Raw genomic sequence first — 23,417 nt, 5'->3', positions numbered from 1 at the left:
TTCTCCCAGCTCTACGCTGACAGTGGGGCAGTAGGCAGTCTTATCACCGTGGGTCCTCAACTGACACAAACAAGCGCTTGCTACTCAGCCCCACCGCTTCTAGCATGACTGTGGGCGGTCTGTCCCCGACCTCCCTGACCCTCAGTCTCCTCATCTGTGAAGTGGGAGTGCTGACTGCATTGCCGCGCTGTAGGTCTAGCTGAGGATTCATAGATGGAAGTGCTTGAAACGTTGCATAAAACATAGAAAGTTTTATGCTCAATGAACATCATCCCTCTTTACTGCTCATCATCCCTCTTTCCTGCTCATCATCCCTCTTTCCTGCTCATCATCCCTCTTTCCTGCTCTCAGACAGAACCATTACTGCCAGTGTGCCAACCCCTTAGGGGAAGTTCGGTCTCGTCCCTGTCAGCACCCAGAGGCGTCCAGAACATCCCAGGAGAGACCTGGCCAGGGACTGCCAACACTGCCTACAGATCCAGAAGTTGGAAGACAGGCTGGGAGTAAAGTCACCCAAGCCAACAGTCACCAAAACACGGGACCACATCCCACTAGCTGTGCCAGGCAGGCACGGCCTGCAAGGGTCAGCACAGGGGAGAGACTGAGCCCCACCCGGGCCTCGAGACCTGGCAACAGGCGCCGCCTCCGCACTGGCTCCCCAGGCACCAAAGAGCACACCCTCGAGTCTGCCCCCTCAACCTCATGGGAGGCGGCAATTCAGTTCCTGCCTGATCTTCCACACAGAGCACTGGAGGCTCGGCTCACGTTCAGGTGCTCTGTAAACTGAGAAGAGCTGGGTGCATCCGAAACGTTATCACACTGTTTCCTTCTTCAGATCTTTTTTCAGACGCATCTGACAGCTTCATCGTGACCAAAGCCCAGGGTGACATTCTCAACAAACCAAAATAGCATCATGAATGAACTGTGGTTGAGTGGGGAAAGCAATTCCCGCCCCTCTCCCTAGGTAAATCAACCCTCATCAATAGTCTTGTATTATTAGATACCGTCTCCCCAAGAATTGATCAGGAAGAACCTGGACCAGAGTTATTGGTATTGGCAATCAATGCTGGATTCTGGCCCTCCCTGGGCTTGGACCAGAGTCAATGCCGTCTGGCCGAGGAACAGATGGAGGTCGGGGAGCTACTGTCAGAGAAAATGGCATGGGCGATACAAACAGCAAAAGGCACAGATCAACCCTGGGCAGCCAGGCGTGACAATGACTGGAGCTTAACGTAGTCGTTTCTAGACTTGACTGACTTCCATCTGCTGAGGCAAGAGCATGTGACAGAGACCCCAACACCCTGGGCTTGATTCAGAGTAGAGGAAAGAGACCCAGACACCCTGGGCTCGATTCAGAGTAGGGGAAGGCTCCACCCACCGACTGGGAAACGGACGTTTCTGTTATGATCCTCGCTGGTTCATGCCGCTTCTGTGGGACGCTTTCACATGCTGACTCCTCTAATGCAAGGGCACTGTGCGCTCTCCAGAGAGGGGCTCTGGATGGATTTGATTTTCTGGGCTGAAGGAGGCTGAGCTCAAGTGCAGGGTTTCTCGACATCAGTATTATTGTCATCCAGGGCCACATGACTCTCTGTTGCGGGGGCAGGAGAGTGGTCCTGGGTGTTTCAGGATACTGAGAGACAGCATCCTTGGCCTCTGACCCGCTAGATGGACGTAGCAGGGCGCTGTCCCTAAGTTGTGCCAAACAAAAATGTCTCCAGATACTGCAAACACTCCACAAGGGGGCAAAATCGACCCCAGCTGAGGGCCAAGCTAAAGGCGTAACAGGGGGGAGAGACTTAAGAAGACATAGACTCCGGATAAGACAGATGTGGACTTGAATCCTGAACAAACCACTTCCCACTCGCTGTGTGACCTCATCCTAAAGACATAAAGCTCCCCAACTGGTGACTCCAGAGGCTCTGGAATAAGGAGAGGGTGTGATGCGCCGGCAGCCACACTCCCATGAGGTCCGTGCACCGCAGGCAGCAGCTGCATCACCATGCTGCCGGTCAGACACGCAGACCCTCAGGCTCTGCCCCAGATCTGCTGACTCTGGTTGGACATTTTAACAGCAGCCCTGGGTGATCCGTGGGCACTCGAGCTTTGAGAAAGACCGGCATTTCAACTGAGAGCACAGGTTTTGGCGCCTAAGAGACTGATTACATGTCCTGTCGCCAAGCCATCCAGCCGTGGGCAAGTCACTTCACCTCTTGCAAGCCTCTTTAAAATGTGTGAGAGAGAAAAAATACCACCTCGCTCATAGGGTTCGAAGTGCCGATTTAACGAGATGGGGCACGAGGTGGGCCACGGCGCAAACAGGCAGTACGTGTCAGTTCCTGGCCTCCCTGCCTCCCTCCGCCCAGACCGCGACAACAGCAAGCCCGGCTCCCAGCGGTGAGACGCAGAGACATGGAAGGAAGCTCCCTCTGTGCACTTCTTTGATCTTCCTTTCGATGGAATCTAATATTACAACAGCCACTTGGCCGCTCACGGTCCATTTATTCATTTATTGACCCAGCAGGAAGGAAACACAACCGCCGAGCTCTCTGCTGTCTCTTTTCCCTGCACATCTCAAGGTTACAGCCCAGTGGCACCAGCCTCTGGGATGAACAGACTCATTACCTCGCAGCGGCGCCCCGGGCTCTCACAGGTCAGTCTGTCCTGCCCTTGCAGGTGCTTAGGGTCATCTCCTGCTCGGCTCATGGGGCCAGGACTTCGGGAAGGCAGGTATGGGTCCAATGCCCTCTTACTGGTTTCCCTCAGTTTTTCTCCCGGGGCCAGGGAACATGTCAGCGGCAGCCCCTTGAAGTTCCTTCCTCCTCTCAATCCCTCTCTGGAGGCCAGATGCTGTCCTGGGAGACACGTGGTCTGAACCAGGCGAAATAGTCCTCAATGTGGGCCCAAGTCTGAGTGGGGCCCCTTAGAACCTCTAAAGTAGGTCTGTGAGTTTGCTGTGCAAATCCCAATACTTGATGAAACCCTTTCAACTTGTTTCAAACAAGGTGCAAACTCCGGCTCCCTGGGTCAAATCTGGCCTGTGCCTGTGTTTATAAATAAAGTTTTATTGGAACATGCATTGTTCATTGACTCATTCTCTGGCTGCTTTTGTGCTATAGCAGAGTGGAGTAGTTGTGACAAATATAGTAAGGCCTGCAAAAGTCTAAACTATTTACTACCTTGGCCTTTACAGAAAACATTTGCTGATGAGGTGCGACCTCTTGAAATTTGGGCACACTCTCAGGAAGAAGGGAACATCACGTTATTTCCTGAGTTCTTTTCCTTTTGTTTGCTGAGAAGTCACATCGGTCATCTTTTTTTCCCCACCCAAGCAAGTAGCTCACAAAGGCTGGAGTCAGAAGGATTCCCCAAGTGTTTGTTTTTAAGCCTCCCTATAGCAGGATGCTGTGTGTCTAAACCACTGCCAAACTTTACTAACAGCATGGACCGTGTCACCTCCCACCAAAAGCGAACAGGAAGCCCGGCTCGGCTGCCCAGCTGGGTGGATGTCAGCTGTGGAAAACTGTCTGAACAAGGACAGATGGAGCTTGTTTCTGCCTTTCTTCTTCCATTTGAAAACTTTTTGGGAGGGAAGAGGAGAACGCTGTTAGGGAAATGAATGTGTTGCTTCTAATGATCTGAGTGGGAGTGTGCCAGGGGTGACATGCAGCAGGATGGGCTCCGTGTCATTTATTTGCAATGCAGGCAAGGCAACACTGGGCCAAGAACAGAATCCCAATGAGACTGGTGCCCAGGACACTGAGCACAGATAAGGAGGCGTCTGTGGACCCCAGGTCACAAGGGGGACGTAGCATGTCGGGGAGATAATTCCCAGAATTGTCCAACTGGGAAGGATTTAACCACTGCCGATGCTTATACCACTGCTCGGAAGCTCCAAGCCTGTCTGTTCTCCAAGGGGCTCTTCTGTGCTAGGTCTCCCGCTCATGGTGATGCTGGTGGTGGGGGTGAGAATGAGGATGGTGGTGGTGGTGGTGGGGATGGTGGTCATGGTGATGATGAGGTGGTGGTGGTGGTGATTTGATGATGATGGTGGGGGGTGGTGATGAGGATGACCATTAGGATGCTGATGGTGGTCACGGTGATGATGGAGGTGACAGTGATGATGACCGCTTGGTCTGAATGTCTGCCTGCACTTCATTCCTCCGTTGAAATCCTAACCCTCGAGGCGATGGTATTCGTAGGTGGGGCCTTTGGAAGTGGATTAGGTCATGACAATGGAGCCCACATGAATGGGATTAGACGGCAGAGAGAGTCCTCGACCTTTCCACCACTTGAGGACACAGCAAGAAGCACCAGCTATGAACCAGGAAGAGAACTCTCACAAGAGTGCGACCATGCAGGAGACCTGACCTTGGACTTCCCAACCTCTGGAACCATGAGTGCTAAGTTTCTGTTGTTTAGAAGCCACCCGGTCTGCAGTGTTTTGTCACAACAGCCAGAACAGATTAAGACAATGATGATGATGATGATGATGTGACAGTGAGTTTGCTTTGTGCCTGGCACTGATAAGCATTTAAATGCATTATCTCATTAAATCTTCCCTGAAAGGCTGTGAGGGGCTTGCACTAACTACCCCTATTTTGTAAGATGACAGAGACACAGAAGGTGAGCGTCTGGACCAGTCACACGACAGGAAGTGGCGGCACTGAGGTTTGCACCCAGTCTCCCGAGTTCTCTGCCACTTCTGTCAGGATTTGGTCAGTGTGCATTCTTTATGCCTGCAAGTGGAAGTGAAAAGTGAAAGTGAACTCACTCAGTCATGTCTGACTCTTTGAGACCACATGGACTGTAGCCTTCCAGGCTTCTCCATCCATCGGATTTTCCAGGCAAGAGTACTGGAGTGGGTTGCCATTTCCTTCTCCAGGGGATCTTCCCGACCCAGGGATCAAACCCAGGTCTCCTGCATTACAGATAGACACTTTACCCTCTGAGCCACCAGGGAAGATTTTTTTTATGCCTGGTATGTGCCAAGCCACGTTTGAGGGTTCAGTTCATTTGCTCAGTTGGGTCTGACTCTTTATGACCCCATGGACTGCAGCATGCCAGGCCTCCCTGTCCATCACCAACTCCCAGAGCTTGCTCAAACTCATACCCATTGAGTCAGTGATGCCACTAACCACCTTATCCTCTGTCGTCCCCTTCTCCTCCCACCTTCAATCTTTCCCAGTGTCAGGGTCTTTTCCAGTGAGTCAGTTCTTCACATCAGGTGGCCAAAGTACTGAAGTTTCAGCTTCAGCATCAGTCCTTCCAATGAATTTTCAGGACTGATTTCCTTCAGGATGGACTGGCTGGATCTCCTAGCAGGCCAAGGGACTCTCAAGAGTCTTCTCCAACATCACAGTTGAAAGGCATCAATCTTTCGGCACTCAGCTTTCTTTATGGTCCAACTCTCACATCCATACATGACTACTGGAAAAACCATAGCCTTGACTACGGAGCTTTATTGGCAAAGTAATGTCTCTGGTTTTTAATATGTTGTCTAGGTTGGTCATACTTTTTCTTCCAAGAATCAAGCATCTTTTAATTTCATGTACAAGGGTAAAGGTAAGCAAAATTTCTTTTTTTCTGTAAAGGACCAGTTCATTAGAATAAGTGATAAATTCCCTTTTGCTTAAGCCAATTTGAGGTTTGTTTCTCCCGCTTAAAACCAAAAGAGCTCTAACTTAGACCAGTTCAGTCATCCATTTTTATTCATCTACACTTGCAATTCCAAATCAGCCAATTTTTCTTTACCACTGCTTGTTGCTTTATCCTCAAGTTCTGAGATCTCCTTCTACTTTCTCGCTGTTTCAGTTCAGCCAAAGAAGAAAAAGGAAATCACTAGAAAGAGATGAATTATCTTTCAAACCAAATTATAGTTTGGAAATGAATTTAAAACATTAAGAGTCTGACTGGGAGCTCCCTGGGATCACTATCTCCTGTAAGAGTCTGACTGGGGCTCCCTGGGATCACTGTCTCCTGTAAGAGTCTGACTGGGGCTCCCTGGGATCACTGTCTCCTGTAAGAGTCTGACTGGGGCTCCCTGGGATCACTATCTCCTGAAGATGTTCAACTGGGACAGTGACTGTGCTGTTTTGGTTGTGAAGACTGACCTTCCCAAGCCTCTCTGACATGCAATTAAGTGTGGCTTAACCTCATCTAAACAATTTCAATTGGATTTATTTTAATAACTTAATATACACCTGTACCATTCAACCAATATCTCCCGCCTCCTCACCTTTTATAAAGTAATTAACTTTGGGGAGTTAAGTTATTCTAATTTCCAGCAAGTCTAAAGTGACAAGAGTTCAACTGCTGAAGTCTCTGGGGACGAGATTAGTATTTGCTCTTCAGTTTGCCATCTCCAGACTCCACACGTTGTGTGTAATTGGTATTAGCAACTTTAAATTCTGATTAATTACTGGAGAGCCTGTTTTTGATGCTGAAACAAAGCCATAAGTCAGGGAGTAATAGACCCAATTACTCCTAGGTAGGCTTCCCGTAATAGATTTTATTATCTAGATACCTCATCTCAGAGGCAGATGCAAAGAAACTCATTTCATTAGACGATAACGTCTCTTGAATTGAAGTGCATTCACCATCTGGGATCAGGAGAGCTCAGGAAAATTCACATTTCAGAAATACATCTGGGGCTAGCGACACGAGGTTCTAAGTCCTTTTTAGGAACAAGTTTCTCTCGTATGGAAACCTCTATGTGGAGACAAGCAGGAGGGGCCCTCAGTGCTGGCAGGCCGGGTGACACAAAGGCCCACGTTTTCCCTGCCAGTTCTCTGAGAATATGGGAGGCCGTTCCTAGTGGGCAGAGACGTGGCACGTGAACAGGGAGTTTAGGAAATGTGTCAGGTTGTTTTGGATCACGCTGAGATAACGGGGCAGTAATTAGGAGAGCTATCTCCCTGTCAAGAGAGCTATAAAAGGTGTTATTTACACCCTGCTCATGGCTCCAAAGGGAGAAGGCAATGGCACCCCAGTCCAGTACTCTTGCCTGGAAAATCCCGTGGATGGAGGAGCCTGGTAGGCTGCAGTCCATGGGGTTGCGAAGAGTCGGATACGACTGAGCGACTTCACTTTCACTTTTCATTTTCATGCACTGGAGAAGGAAATGGCAACCCACTCCAGTGTTCTTGCCTGGAGAGTCTCAGAGACGGGGGTGCCTGGTGGGCTGCCATCTATGGGGTCGCACAGAGTCAGACACGACTGAAGCGACTTAGCAGCAGCAGCAGCATGGCCCCAAATGCCCTCCACGTGGAATGCCTTTTTAAATACTCCAGTTCCCAGCCAAAATAATTCATCTTTATGCTCTGAAATTCAGAGTCATTGGTGGGAGACAAACACTGAGAGCTTTCTAAAATCAAACCCTTAACTCTGGGTTTGGTGGATGTCCCTGGGTGTAGCTGGTGGGAGGGGGAGCTGTGATCTGACCTAGAGTTTGGAAACGTGGGTGTTTGGGTGGCTTCAAACCAAAACAAAGCAAAAGCGAACATGAAAACTACACAGAATCTGGCTTTGGGCTTCCTGAAGCCCTTAGCACCTTCAGCCAGAATCTCAGAAGACAGGAAGAAGGGAACTAGAGGGGAAGACAGAGCAGCCAGCATGCCGGAGGGGCAGTTATGTGGCAGGCAGAGCGAGAAGCGTGGCGTGGATTACTCGCTTCAGTCTTTCTGAGTCAATCTGATCACACCCCTTTCATACATGAGGTGAAAGAACGTTCTCAAGAGGACAGAGCTCTCAGACTGGTGTAATCTGGCTTTAAAAAAAAAAAAAAAAGGCAGTCAGCAAGCGGTGAGATGTGATTTAAGAGCCTCCCCACTTCTGCTCCTTGTATTCTCAGGGCAGGGTGACCCCACCCCAAGGAGATGCCAAGCCTGCGATGTGCTAGAACTAGTTCCTTACTGGCTGGCAAGAATTGATGCCTGAATTTTCAGGAATTCTGTGAGCCAGCTGTTATACAGCTATGTATTATTAAAAGTTGAATAATATCAACTTACAAGTAATTAAATAAATCACGTTGAAAGCAAAGGCGAGACTCTTCCTGGTGGCGTAGTGGTTAAGAACCCACCCGCCAATGCAGGGCATCTGGAGAGCTTCTGCGGCTGTTCATGTCTATCACACCCGTCTGGTGAAGACACCACATAACAGGGCTGCTCTGCAAGGCTTCCCAACGCCGCACTCCATGACGGCACACTGTTGGCTGGGCACCAGCCCCGGGGGGAGGATTTACATCAGAGAGGTTGGAAAACACTACAAGCTGGGACTCCACCTACCCCGGAGAGCCCGGTGTTAACGTGAGGCGGCACACCACAGCCCCAGCTCTCCTCCTGTGATCTGAGTCTCCCCAAGTCTAAGTTCGCTGGAACCTCCCCACTGCATCCACGTGAGGCTCCCTCCTCAGAGGGAGATTCACCAATATGGAAGAGAGCCATCCCTTCTCTGTTAGGTCTCACATTCTTTTCATTCTTTTCCCCCAAAGGTGGAAAATATACCCCAAAGTAACACCAGATACATAATTCACGAACCATATATAATTGATGTCGGGTTTAACAGAAGTAGAGCCGTAAGTGGTTGTCTATTAACTATTTATGACTCTCCCTGGGCTGCTGACGAGCCAGGCTCAGTGTGGAGATCACACCCATGCTCCCATGTTTTATTTAAACGTTATTAAAAGCACATAGTCTGCAGCCAGGCCTCCCATTCCACTCTGAATTAGGCCCCGCTGTGAAGTCGCCTCTGGGCCTCGGGAAGGTTAGGACTGGGTCTGCTGGCAGTGCTTCTGCCTTTTCCCTTTGAGTTTGGGGTTAGGCTGCCTCCTCCTCCCACCCTTGGGATCCCACTGCAGTTCTTCTGTGACCTGGGGTACAGGCCACTCCCCACAGGCTGCCCTGAGTCTCAGTTTGATCGTCTGTCAAATGAGGGGGGCTTCCCTGGTGGCTCAGCTGGTAAAGAGTCTGCCTGCAATGCAGCAAACCTGGGTTTGATCCCTGGGTTGGGAAGATTCCCCTGGAGAAGGGCATGACAACCCAATCCAGTATTCTTGCCTGGAGAGTCCCATAGACAGAGGAGCCTGGCGGGCTAGTCCACTGGGTTGCAAAGAGTCAGACACAACTGAGTGACTAACACACATAGACACATACACATACAGTGGACAGTACTGTAGGCGTTACTTCGGGTTTCTGGGAGGCTGGGATTAGAGCAGTGATTATTAACAGAGTGACTCTGTTCCCCAGGGGACAGCTGGCAAGGTCTGGAGATATTTTTGTGATGACCTGAGGTGGGGCTACTTGCATGTGCTGGGCAGAGGCCAGGCATGCTGCTAAATACCCAACAAGGCACAGGACAGCCAGCATATCAGACAGTTATTTGACCCAAAATGTCAGTAATGTCAAGACTGAGAAACCCTAGATTACAGAATCAAAAGCAATATTCATTTTTATAACGCACTTGCAAAACATGTACTTGAATGATTAAATAGCATGTGTCTAAATCTTCCAAAGAAGAGAATGGGTTTGAGCCAGTGCAGCCCTGTGTCCAGATTCTATCTCCGCCAGTTGACTGGGGTGTAGGCCTTGGAGCGGTTGCTCCAGTTCTCTGATCTTGGTTTCTTTATTGGTAAAAGAGGGACAATGGCCTCCAAGGGTGAGGCTTAAAGGACAGGTCTCGGGTAAAGCCCTTACCCCAGTGCCCAGCACACAGTGAGCTGCAAAGTCCTAGCTCTCATCAACATGGCCCCCAGCCATCATGGGTGCAAGGCGGGATGCACACACGGAGCTGGTGGGCTTAGGATGTTGTCTGAGTGGACGAAGACAGAGTCATCACAGGAGTGAAAAGAAAGGAGAAAGAAAACACAGTAGCATCTATTCAGTGCCTACTGTGTGCTATTATTGGGCACTTCTCCACACACCATCTCGGTTCATCCTCACAGCCACCCAATGAGATCAGCTGTATCTTGCTCCCATTTTACAGAAGGGGAAACTGAGGTTCTGCAGTGTTCACTTAGCCACTGCAGTCTCATACTTCGAGTCCAGTGATCTTTCCACCACCCTATAGTGAGCTGAGGTGTCCTCTCCAAAAATCATATCCACTTGGAACCTGAGACTATAACCTTCTTGGAAATAGGGTCTTTGCAGATGTGGTTAAGACAAGGTCATACTGGATTAGGGGAGCTTTAAATCGGAGGCCCAGTGTCCTTAGGAGAAGAGAGGACACAGAGACGGGGAAGAGACGAAGACCATGTGACGATGGGGAGTGAGATGGAACACCTGGAGCCCCCAGAAGCTTGAAGAAGGAAAGAACCTCCCCCGGAGCCTGCGGAGGGAGTGGGCATGCTGACACCTTGCTCTCAGACTTCCGGCCCCTGGGACCACGCAAGGACAAATCTCTGTCTTAAAACAACCAGTTTTTGGTAATCCGTTATGGCAGCTCTGAGAAACTAATGCAGATCCTCCTCCCCAAGATGAGCCAGAACAACTGTGTGAGGAAATGAGAGAGGAGAGACTCCATGTCCACAGCCAGACCAGTGAGAACTGGTCAGGAGGATCCTCTGGAGGAGGGCATGGCAAGCCACTCCAGTATTCTTGCCTGGGGAATCCCCATGGACAGAGGTGCCTGGCGGGCTATAGTCCATGGGGCTGCAACATGTTGGACATGACTGAGCAACTATACACAGCACCCCAAAGCTTCCAGCCTACTCTGATTCATCATTTAAGATGTTCAGATGGTACATCCTCTAGGCAAACTTCTCCAGGTCTTCCGGTTCTACCAAACCACTTCCTCTTTTTCGCTTGCATATCCCAGCCTGTATCAGAAATATTCAGAGACACATGAATCTCCTCTGGATCCTGAGAACTCCAGAAGCATAGGCCCTGGTCCATCCATGTCCGCACCTCCCAGAACATCAGGGAGATGGCACAGCCGTGTAGCAGGACGCAAACCAAAGTGTGTTGATCTGAAAGTTCCAACTTTTAAGATAATTTTTGAGCTGTTCTCTTAAAAGGTAAAACTTCAAAATGCTGTGGAAACCACTCAGCAAACAATTTCTGAGGATCTATCCTGTGCCTGACCCTGAACTGGAGACCAACAGTTGAATAAACCCACCCCTTATCTTAGAGACTCCCAGTCTAGGAAGACAAGAACACAGGCAATCATAATAACCTACGTAAATGGGGTGAACACAAGGCCATGTGGGAACACAGAGGAGTTACATAACCATGAGGGCTTCCTGGCAGTGAGCCCTGATCGGAATCTGAAAGGTTGAGGAGGCAGGCAGAGGGATGCACGAGAACAAAGGTGATGAGTCAAGAGATAACCTGACATAGGGGCAGGAGTGCCGGGCCTTCACGCGCGACTAGATCACGCGAGGTGATAAGAGGCGGACAACCAAAGGCAGGGAAACCTACAGAGGCTCGGCCTCTAGGGAGAAGCTGGGGCTCTGTTCTGAAGGCGGTGGAGGAGAGCCATGGAAGATTTCTTAGCAGGAGAGTAACACAGTAAAGATGTGCCCCTTCTAGAAGGATCTGCAGGGAGGAGCAAGCATACAGGAACAGTGGGGAGCCAAGATACAAGGTAACTGTAACAGGGCTAGTCCAGGGGGCTGCAGATTAAAATAAAGACAGAGGACACGGGGTTGAAACATGAGTGGGTGGATTTGAAGACTACCTCAACAGGATAAAATCAGCAGGCGTGGCCATTAATCTGTGTGAGCCGGAGAGAGAAGGGCCATTGTGATTTCTAGCTTGGGTCACTGGGGGACGAGCTAAGAGTGAGCAAAGGCGCCAGCTTGTAAAAGAGCCCGAGGCTCAAGGGAAAGTTAAGACTAACAGAGTCAGACCCAAGCAGTGAAGGGTAAACCCAACAGGCACAGCCTTCAAAGCCGGTGCGTCTGGCCAGAAGCCAGCAGAGGCCCGGCCTTCCAGTCACCCTCAGTTCTTTCGGTTGCCCTTGACTTCCCTTGGCTACACTGTCCTGGGGCTGAGGTGGTTTCACCCAAGCTCTGTTAACTATGGAAAAACAACAGGACATAAATCCACAGATGAGCTGTCTCGCCGCCCCAATGACAAAGGGACTTGAATGATTTAGAGCCAGAATATTCTTTTTTCCATAATGGTTCCTGGAGTCGCCAGGAATAGTACATTTACGAAAATTAATGGCAAAACCTCATTTTTCTTTTTTCTGGGACGAGAACTTCCATTGGCGGGGTAATTGATCCTGATCTGGACGTGCCGGTGCACCGGCCAAGGGTGTAAATCATTCACACGAAACAACACACGGCCCTTTAAACCAACACTGGCAGTGACAAATGGGACAGGCTGGGACAGGCGGGAAGGAACGCGAGGGCAGAGCCATCAACATCCTTCCCGCTTCTCGCCGCAGCCCAGGATGCGGGTTCCTTTGTGGGGTCTCCTGCAGCAGAGAGACCATCTCTCAGCAGGGGTGGGTTGGGAGGGCAGCGTGCTGTCCCAGTGAGAGCTTTGAGCTGGACACGCAGGGAAGCTGACCCCAGCTCTGCCACCTGACTGTGCGGCCCTGGGGTTGCACTGCACGTCCACACCTGCTGGGGTGATGGAAGCATGAAAGAAGGTGACATCTGGGACTTCCCTGGCAGTGCAGTGACTAAGACTCTGCAGCTGCAATGCAGCGGGGGGGCAGGGTTTGATCCCTGGTCAGGGAACTAGATCCCACCTGCTGCAACTAAGACTTTGCTTGCCTCAACTAAAGGTCCTGTGCATCGCAACAGAGATCTGGCAGGCACCAAATACATACACTTTTTTGTTTTAAAAAGATGACATCTGCAAAGAGCCAAAGCCCAGAGTGACCCAATCAATGTGTGTTCAGGGAACAAATGAATGAATGCTTGGCTCAGGGAGTTCAGAAATTCACCATCCCTCTCAGGGAGATTTGAACTTTAAAAACAGGAGAGGCAATGGTTACTCACAGAAAATGACTTGTGAGCAGGAGCATGATGCCAACTGGCCTTCTAAGACCCTCCAGATACCAGCACACGGATCCTTTGTTTTCCCGTGAAAGTTTGGAGCCACCACCACAGAGAAACATAGGAAATAGACAAGTAGCAGCCTTGGTGGTGTTTCTCCCTGTGGTATATGCTCTTGGGGGTGAGGGTCCATCTTGTTCCCTGCTGGTCCCCAACATCCAGCCCTGGGTTTGGCCTGGAGTAAAAACTAGGGATATATATCAACTCAAAGAATGAAAGAGCCAGAACCCTGCATGCCTCGCAGGTGAAGTCTCTCAAGAACACGCAGCACAGAGCAGCCACCCTTGTCTTATGGGGAGGAAGGGAAGAAGGCAGACTGGTGGCACAGCCCGAAAGGTGAGATGCCATCTCCTGGACACCTGGCAGAGTGCCAGGACGCCACGCCAACGGTGGGGGGGGGGCCTCGGCAACAGGGCTCCCCTGAGAACTCCCCTCACCCAACTCTCCCACCAGCAGTGCTCTGCCCACACTGTCAGCTTCTACAAAAAGCAAGTACCGTCTGATTCCCTGTCCCTCCTCTCCAATGCCATCTGCGTGCCATGCCCAGAGCCGGTGTTCAGTAAATGGATAAATGAGGACATGAGGAAATATGACATCGTCTCCTCCCCCAGTGGAAATATCTATCCTGGGGCTCAAAGGCAAGGTGCCTGTAAGAAGGCAGGTGGGTTGGTGAGCTGGGGACATCCCCTATTAGGACAGGCCTGTGGCTGATGCTGTCCCTGTGCGCCCTGCCCCCACAGAAGCATTGCAGCAACAGCCGGCTGTACAGCAACGCACCCTCCCTCCGGAGGGGCTGGAAGGGGGGCCCCCTGAGAGTTACCTCCTCCCAGAACCTGTCAACACGGCCTTATGTGGGAAAAGGGTGTTTACAGATATAACTAAGGTAAAGACCTGAGATGAAATCAGATTGGATTTAGAGTGGGCCCGAAATCCAGTTACAGGTGGCCTTAGAAGAAAAGGTCGAAGGGCATGTGAGACACACACGCACAGGAGGAGGACCACGTGAAGACAGAGGCAGAGGCTGGAGTGACCCAGCCTTACGCCAAGAACCACCAGAATTTGGAAGGGCAAACAGGAACTCTACCCTGGAGCCATAAAGGGAGCGTGGACCTGCCAGTATTCTGATCTCAGACTTTGGCCTCAGAACTGTGAGAGGATAAACTGCTCTCGTTTTAAAGCACCCACTTAGGACTTCCCTGGTGGTCCAGTGGCTAAGAGTCTGCATTCCCTACGCAGGGGGCCCAGGTTCAATCCCTAGTCAGGGAACTAGACCCCGCATGCCGCAACAAAGATCAAAGATCCTGGGAGCTGCAACTAGGATCCAGTGCAGTCAAACAAATATGGATGGGGAGGCAGTGGAGGGGGCTCAGGATGGGGAACACGTGTACACCCATGGCGGATTCATGTCAGTGTATGGCAAAACCAATACAGTATTGTAAAGTAATTAGCCTCCAACTAAAATAAATAAATTTATATTAAATAAATAAACAAATAAACCCCCCAGTTTGGAGTAAATTTCCAAGGCAGCCCTAGAAAACTAATACACCACCCACCCCCAGAGACAACAAAATAAAAAGGACAGTTCAGCCTTGGTAAGCTTATCCAGAATCTTGAAATAAGAAAACAGAGAAAATGCAGGTCTAAGCAGCAAATGTGCAAGCTTTGTGCTTTAGAGTTTTGATCTGTCTATGGGGGTTGCACTGTAGCCTTTGCCATCTTTTAGGGCCGTTATAGATCTTAAGTATATGATGTCCCTGGAAATGCGAGCCATGTTCCTGGGAATGGGAGTGCGGAGAGGGAAGTTAAGAAGAGCAGAAGGGAGAGGAGAGGACAGAGAGGGAAAGAGAAAAAGAGCAGAGGGGAGAGGAGGAAAACCACCACCTGATGTGACGGGAAAGCCTGGGTGTGTGGCCAGTTAACAAAGACATCAGAGGAGAAAGGCCGGGATGCTGTCTGAGTCCGGCCAGAGCTGGCAGGAGGGGAGCTGGGCTGCATGAGAAGCAGGGCTGGTCAATGAGGAAGGTAGCCTGTCAGTGGGAAGAAAGAGCCTCACTCCCTCCTGGGGCCACTGGGGGCGAGGTGGAGTGGAGGAGCTGCCAGCCACAGGGCTCGGATTCTGTCTGGGAACCTGGGTCTCTGTGTGGAGCCTTGCCTCCCCACACGACAGGCGGGCTGCTGGCCTGTCAAGGGCAGAGCTGATGGGAGTGACACCGGCCGCGGGAGGCAGTGGCCCGAGAAATATACTTGCTGCAGGAGGACAAGGTGGTGAGACCTGTCACAGAACCAGAGTGGACCAGGCAGGAAGGAGATAATGACGGTGATTTAGAGCCCTCTGGGCCGAACTACAGCACGATACGGGTTGTGACGAGGTGCGTGGTGGCGGGCCAAGGGGGTGCCGGGTGCCTCCCAGGCCACGCAAGTGGAAACCTGGAGGCTAGGGGACAGCTGGGCTCCTGAGGGAGAGGAGGAGCAGGCTGTCTCAGGTGCTCTGTGATCCCTGCAGGAATCTGTCCTCGTGAAAATATAATCGACTATAGAGAAACCTTCCCATTGGGAAGGAAATGCAATTTAAAATGTAGCCTGAGCCACAGCAGGGGACAGGCATGGCTCAGTGAATAAAGGCAGAGACTGCAGAGCTGGGCAGAACTGAGTTTAATGTCTTACTTGTGTGTGGCCTTGAGCAAGTGAATGTACCACTCTGGGCCTCAGTTTGACACGTGTGTGTCCCTGGGCCTCGGTTTTCCCATCTGAAAATGGCAATAAGATCAGTACCTGCCTCACAGGCTTGTCACGGAGATTTAAATGAGAAAGGATTAACTCAGAACCCGGCACCTGGCCAGTGTTTAGTAAGTGGTGGGTTTAGCACAATTGCTTTTGTCTTTTATCTTTGTGGTGGTTGTTAACAGCCCAGGAAGAGCTCTCATGCTTAATAGGTATGACCTGGACAAGTCTGCTCTGTCAAGCCTCAGTTTCCTCATCTGTAAAGGGGGATAATAATTCTGACTTGGCATGGTTATAACGACTACATGACGATTACACGGTATTATGGGTCTTAGGAGTATGCAAGAGAGAAATTTAATAAATGCTGAGTCTCTCCTGTTTGCACAAGGCTGCCCTGCCTCTGGAGGAGAAAGTGTGAGGCAGGAAGACAAAAGTTCGGAGCCTGAGACGCAAAGGTAGCTGGACGCCATCCTGCAGGAGTGAACGGCACTGGCTCACTCTGGACACGCCCCCGGAGTTTGGGGCCAATGGCAGGGTCGGCTCGCAGCCCATCCCCTTCCAGTTTCTTCCCTGCTTCGGGTTTACACCACGTCCCCAGAGGCCTGCGCCTGCGGCCCTTTCTCAGCAATGAGGAGGGCTCCCCTCCTGAACCTCGGTCCCAGGACCGCACTCACCAGCTCCATGCACCGCCGGCTGGCCTCGGCCTCCCGCTGCACCAGCTCTTCCATGTCTGCCTTAAGCTCCTCCAGGCGCCGCTGGTAGTACTGGCTGTTCTCCCGCTGCTGGGACTCCGCCGCGGCCGCCTGCGAGAGCTCCTCGCCCATCTTGATCAGGCTGTCCCGAAGCCGGATCACCAGCACCTGGAGCCCGGGCAGAGAGCACACGCCCAGCCTGGAGTTAGAGGTCTGGGGCCCGACACCCGGGGGCTCCAGGAACAGAAACCCTCTGCTGAGTCTCTGCGTTTTAATGAAGTAACTAGTGTAATAACCACGATTTCTGGTACAAAAATGAAGGAAACGTAGAAAATGAGAGCTGTTACTCTGGAAGGCAGTGTACATAGTGACTGACGCCGAATTTACGTTCTGGGTTCAAATCCTACCTCCACCTATCCTCCTAGCTGTGACCCTGGGCAGGTAATTAACCTTCTGAGAGGCAGGAGTGCCTGTACCTATGTCTCAGGGATGCTGTGAGAGTTGAACACATTAAGTTATACAGAAGGCTCGGCTCAGTACCCAGCACATCCTGTGTGCTGGGTAAGGGCTGGGAATTAATATTTATAGCAGCCTTCATGCAGCTGAAGGTTTGGAAGGTGGAGTGGTGCCATGGAGAAGACATCAGGCAGGGAGGAGAGGGAGAGGTGGGTCCAAACCCCTTCCCCAAGGTGGGTTACTGTTTCCCGATTTGTAAAACAAGGAGGTTTGAGCAAGTCATCTCCCATGAGCCTCAGCTCTCATACTTTATGGCAGTCTTCTTTTTTTATGTGTGTGGAAAAGCCAGAAGGACACGATGAAACTATGAAGAGAGAGAAAAGAGCTGTGGGCATCACTGAAGACCTTAACTCAACAGTGGGGGCTGCAAAATTCATGGCCAACAAGTCTGGAACCAATCGATTCTGGTGCGCAAATACTCGAGTGCTGACATAAAATGGAGCCTGCGTGAAGATTTTAGGTCCCTGCTAAGGATTCTGAGCCCCTTTCCAGATCAGAGACTGAATGATGGTCTGAAAGAAAAGCTTCACAACTCGTTTCCTCTTTTCCCATTCAACTGGAGTTAGCAACAGTTTCAAAGGGCAACAGGAGGGTCATAAGAGGAGTGCCCAAACTGTGTCCCCAAGGTACCTATCTCCAGGACCCGGGGCTCTGCTAAATTCCAACAGTGACATCAGAGCAAAGGTGAATCTGGAGACAGAACCTGCCGTTTCAAGTTATTCTGCCATGGTTTTTTTCCTCTGCTGCTGCTAGAATCAAGCAAAAAATTATATGTGATGCAGCTCAATATTACCTATTTAGTCATTTAAAATATCATAGATCAGAGTTCCATGGAGATCTGCAGAGACAATTATGCCCTGAGGGATCCCGTGAGCAATTCCAAGAACCATGGAGGGTCAAGGCAGACAGTTTTTCTCTGGTCTTCATCCAGAGCAGCTTTCCTAGAGATCAGATGCCCAACAGAAGGTCAGGAGAAAATGTTTCAGAGCGAGAAGAGTAGCCTTCCACTGACCAAACACACGGTCACCCTGTGGGTGAGCCAGCTGGCCACAGGGAGATGAGAACGTGAGACCAGAGCAGAGCAAAGGTCAGGAGTCAGGCTTCTCTGATCCCTGATGCTACCTGCTTTATCTTTACTGACTCGACCTTTCCGGGGGCCATCTTCTCATTCTCTCCCACCTGCCCCAGGGGCTATGATGGACATCAAGTGGAGCAGCTGATGTAGAAGGTTCTGGCAGTGGTGATGGCCTCTGTAAACGTCCCATGCTGTTAGTGTACAGAGCTAACAGTGAAGACAGTCACTGAATCCCACCGCTGCCCATCCAAGTCCTGGAAACGTCCCTGACTCCCTAGCCTGAAAAGACTTCCATCCTCCAAACCTCACAGACCTCTCTCCTTATTATGGGTGTTTCAGTTCAGTTCAGTCACTCAGTCATGTCCGACTCTTTGCGACCCCATGAATCGCAGCACGCCAGGCCTCCCTGTCCATCACCAACTCCCAGAGTTCACTCAGACTCACGTCCATCAAGTCAGTGATGCCATCCAGCCATCTCATCCTCTGTCATCCCCTTCTCCTCCTGCCCCCAATCCCTCCTAGCATCAGAGTCTTTTCCAATGAGTCAACTCTTCGCATGAGGTGGCCAAAGTACTGGAGTTTCAGCTTTAGCATCATTCCTTCCAAAGAACACCCAGTACCGATCTCCTTTAGAATGGACTGGTTGGATCTCCCTGCAGTCCAAGGGACTCTCAAGAGTCTTCTCCAACACCACAGTTCAAAAGCATCCATTCTTCAGCGCTCAGCTTTCTTCACAGTCCAACTCTCACATCCATACATGACTACTGGAAAAACCATAGCCTTGACTACATGGAGCTTTGTTGGCAAAGTAATGTCTCTGCTTTTGAACATGCTATCTAGGTTGGTCATAATTTTCCTTCCAAGGAGTAAGCATCTTTTAATTTCATGGCTGCAATCACCATCTGCAGTGATTTTGGAGCCCCAAAAAATAAAGTCTGATACTGTTTCTACTGTTTCCCCATCTATTTCCCATGAAGTGATGGGACCAGATGCCATGATAGTTTTCTGAATGTTGAGTTTTAAGCCAACTTTTCACTCTCCTTTATCACTTTCATCAAGAGGCTTTTTAGTTCCTCTTCACTTTCTGCCATAAGAGTGGTGTCATCTGCGTATCTGAGGTTATTGATATTTCTCCTGGCAATCTTGATTCCTGCTTGTACTTCAGCCCAGCGTTTCTCATGATGTACTCTGTACCCACATCTCCTACAAAGCTCTGTGCTTCTGGGAAGCAGCATCTGTCTTTCATGCTCCTGAAACAAAGCCTGACACTAGTTACAAAAGAAGTGTCCCGTGCCTGTGTGGATGAGCGGGGGCTGAAGATGGGCAGAAGTGGATCAATGGATAAAAAGATGGACAGAGGGATCAAGGTCTAAAGGGGAGAAAAGCATAGAGGAAGCGAAGAAAAAAGAAAAAGGAAGAAGAACAAATGGAAGGGGGAGATGGATGGACCAACGCTGGTGGATGGAGATGGGGATGGAGGAGGTGGACGGGCCGAGTGGACGAGCAGCTAGTGGGCCGCGGAGACTGAAGGAAGGAGGGAGGGAGGGAACTCAGATGGGAGGTGGGTGAGTGATACAGATACAGACAGAGGCATACGGGAGGACAGACGGAGGGTGGGGGAAGGGTGGAGCTGGCACGAAAGCCTGCGCAGCTCTAGGTCTGGGCAACATTTACACGCCAACTGGTACCTCAAATCTCTTGATCTGCACTTTCTGGAACTCTGTCTTGTTCTCCAGGTCGCAGATGACCGCCTCCTGCCTGCTGACGATGGCCCGGTCCACGGTGGACTGCTCCAGGTACTCGATGCGCATCTGGGCCACCTGCAGCTGGGGACGCACCCAAGACGGCTACTGACCACGCAGTGGCCTGAGTCCTGGATGGGGGGCCCCGGCCAGATCTGGGGCCATCCACACCGTTCCTTCTCAGCTCAGGTGCGTACACACGAACTGCCAGACCCAGGCTGAGGATCCGGTCCCGGACCCCACCCCTCCCCGTGCCCTCAGCTCTCACTCGGGCCTTTAGCCAGTGCTTCTCTCACCTCCGGCTCTTGCCCTGGGGTCTGAGGGCAGCAAAGCTTTCGCATCAAGGACACGACTGAGAGTAGGTTTGGGAGCCAAGCACCTCTCCTGGAGTCCAAAGCTGGCTCCCCAGTCCAGCTGGCTGAGTCTGGGAAGGTCCGTGTGCTTCCCTGGGCCTGTTTACTCACTCTCATGTGTGAAGACTGAAGCACAGTAGTGCCTGGCGCATAGTAAGCACCAGCACGTGGCCACTCCTGCTATTATTTGGTTCTGCTTGTGGTCATTCTGTGCCCACAGGTATTGCTGGAAACCAGGTCACTCTGATAGCTACTCTAAGTGGGCACATGCGTGGGTTCTAAGAGAACTTTGAGAATTTCATGGATGGTAGCAACTCACTAGGTAACGAGGGGAATTTAGGCAACTTAGGAGAAATCAGGATTTCAAAGGAGGTTTCACAGAGGATGGTGATCCTGTCTTGCACTGACCAGCCCTGTTCCTTGGAGCCACTTCTCAGGAGGAGAAATCCTGCTCTGAATGTCTGATAGGCCTCACTGTGTGCGGCATCTATGGGTGTGAACAAGCATGGGCAGCAGTGTGTGTGTCTGTGTGTGTGTGTCTACGGGTGTGAACAAGCATGGGCAGCAGTGTGTGTGTGTGTGTGTGTGTCTACGGGTGTGAACAAGCATGGGCAGCAGTGTGTGTGTGTGTGTGTGTGTCTACGGGTGTGAACAAGCATGGGCAGCAGTGTGTGTGTGTCTACGGGTGTGAACAAGCATGGGCAGCAGTGTGTGTGTGTGTGTGTGTGTGTGTCTACGGGTGTGAACAAGCATGGGCAGCAGTGTGTGTGTGTGTGTGTCTACGGGTGTGAACAAGCATGGGCAGCGGTGTGTGTGTATGTCTATGGGTGTGAACAAGCATGGGCAGCTCTGTGTGTGTGTCTATGGGTGTGAAGAAGCACGGGCAGCAGTGTGTGTGTGTGTCTACGGGTGTGAACAAGCATGGGCAGCAGTGTGTGTGTCTGTGTGTGTGTGTCTACGGGTGTGAACAAGCATGGGCAGCAGTGTGTGTGTGTGTGTGTCTACGGGTGTGAACAAGCATGGGCAGCAGTGTGTGTGTCTACGGGTGTGAACAAGCATGGGCAGCAGTGTGTGTGTGTGTGTCTACGGGTGTGAACAAGCATGGGCAGCAGTGTGTGTGTGTGTGTGTGTGTGTCTACGGGTGTGAACAAGCATGGGCAGTAGTGTGTGTGTGTGTGTGTGTGTGTCTATGGGTGTGAACAAGCATGGGCAGCAGTGTGTGTGTGTGTGTGTCTACGGGTGTGAACAAGCATGGGCAGCAGTGTGTGTGTCTACGGGTGTGAACAAGCATGGGCAGCAGTGTGTGTGTGTGTGTCTACGGGTGTGAACAAGCATGGGCAGCAGTGTGTGTGTGTGTGTGTGTGTGTGTCTACGGGTGTGAACAAGCATGGGCAGCAGTGTGTGTGTGTGTGTCTACGGGTGTGAACAAGCATGGGCAGCAGTGTGTGTGTCTGTGTGTGTGTGTCTACGGGTGTGAACAAGCATGGGCAGCAGTGTGTGTGTGTGTGTGTCTACGGGTGTGAACAAGCATGGGCAGCAGTGTGTGTGTGTGTGTGTGTGTGTGTCTACGGGTGTGAACAAGCATGGGCAGCAGTGTGTGTGTGTGTGTCTACGGGTGTGAACAAGCATGAGCAGCAGTGTGTGTGTGTCTACGGGTGTGAACAAGCATGGGCAGCAATGTGTGTGTGTGTGTGTGTCTATGGGTGTGAACAAGCATGGGCAGCAGTGTGTGTGTGTGTGTGTCTACGGGTGTGAACAAGCATGGGCAGCAGTGTGTGTGTGTCTACAGGTGTGAACAAGCATGGGCAGCAGTGTGTGTGTGTGTGTGTGTGTCTATGGCTGTGAACAAGCATGGGCAGTAGTGTGTGTGTGTGTGTGTGTGTGTGTGTGTGTCTATGGGTGTGAACAAGTATGGGCAGCAGTGTGTGTGTGTGTGTGTGTCTATGGGTGTGAACAAGCATGGGCAGCAGTGTGTGTGTGTCTACAGGTGTGAACAAGCATGGGCAGCAGTGTGTGTGTGTCTACGGGTGTGAACAAGCATGGGCAGCAGTGTGTGTGTGTCTACGGGTGTGAACAAGCATGGGCAGCAGTGTGTGTGTGTCTATGGCTGTGAACAAGCATGGGCAGTAGTGTGTGTGTGTCTACAGGTGTGAACAAGCATGGGCAGTAGTGTGTGTGTGTGTATACAGGTGTGAACAAGCATAGGCAGTAGTGTGTGTGTGTGTATACAGGTGTGAACAAGCATAGGCAGTAGTGTGTGTGTGTGTGTGTCTATGAGTGTGAACAAGCATAGGCAGTAGTGTGTGTGTGTGTCTATGGGTGTGAACAAGCATGGGCAGCGGTGTGTGTGTGTGTCTTCTGAGACTGTCCTCAATTCATCTGACATGTGACTGAAGCTGAGTGAACAATGAGTGAATGAACAGCAGCTTCCATGGCCCTTCCCCACTACACGGCGGCTGTGAGCACATACTTGTTCTTGAAGCTTGTTCTTCTCCTTCCTGGCTTCCTCCAGCTGCAGCTGCAGTTCCTGGATCTGCCCAATGTCAGCAGCAGACTGGTGAGATGAAAAGTGTCACCTGAGACCACAGGCTTTGCTGGAAGTCCCTTGTTCTCCCACCACAGATATGTGCACACCACAGAGTGTCTATGACAACAGCTAGTTCTAAAGGGCCCCTCACATCCCCCCAGTATCTCAGCGAGAGCGGTTCATTCCCACGCCATAGCCCATAGCTTTGGTCAACTGTCCAGCACCTTATCATACACCCTTGAGAGCCCAGATGGAATTAGATGGCTGCAGCACTAGGGCCAGAACTCGGAGGAAAGAGTACTATTTGAGGTCAGGTAACTGGGGTTCTAGATGTGGATTCCAGTCATAGCAAGGCGCAGAACCTCTCTGCACCTCAGTGTCCCCATATGTAAAACTGGCTGATGGTCTCTGCTGAGACCCTCTACATAGGGTCTGACTGAAGACTAAATGAGGCAATGGAGAGTCCTTAAGAAAGAGTTGAGCCAAATGGCTGAATGTGACTATCCCTAGAGAGGATTCCAGAGGGGAGGAGGGCTCCTTGCTATTTCCCACAGGTATTTATTCTTTTACAGTACTTATAATGGGTGTACTAATTTACTGCTTTTGTAAATCAACAAATAAATGTCCATCTTGAACAAAAGTAAGTTTGAGTCATGATTCCTACTTACCTTTGTGGTTTATCCTCAAAGGTCCTGAGACCAGAGAGTGGCCCGACTGAGTCCCCTGCTCACTGTCCCCGCCCACCCACCCAAGGCCGCCAAGCCTTCTCTGCCCAAAGCCACTAC

General features: G+C 50.9%; 1 protein-coding gene across 1 annotated transcript in view; it reads right to left on the bottom strand.

Moving 5' to 3' along the window:
* MYO18B (myosin XVIIIB) overlaps nt 1-23,417 on the bottom strand; it is a 232,613-nt gene that overhangs the window by 47,715 nt on the left and 161,481 nt on the right. Inside the window, 3 exon segments of the mRNA XM_059876421.1 lie at nt 16,402-16,587; nt 19,699-19,836; nt 22,576-22,659. Of these exon segments, the coding sequence (XP_059732404.1) occupies nt 16,402-16,587; nt 19,699-19,836; nt 22,576-22,659 (408 nt within the window).

The sequence above is a fragment of the Bos taurus genome, chromosome 17, assembly GCF_002263795.3.
Source record: "Bos taurus isolate L1 Dominette 01449 registration number 42190680 breed Hereford chromosome 17, ARS-UCD2.0, whole genome shotgun sequence".
NCBI classification, from domain to species: Eukaryota; Metazoa; Chordata; class Mammalia; order Artiodactyla; family Bovidae; genus Bos; species Bos taurus.
This window is presented reverse-complemented; position numbering and strand designations above follow the sequence as displayed.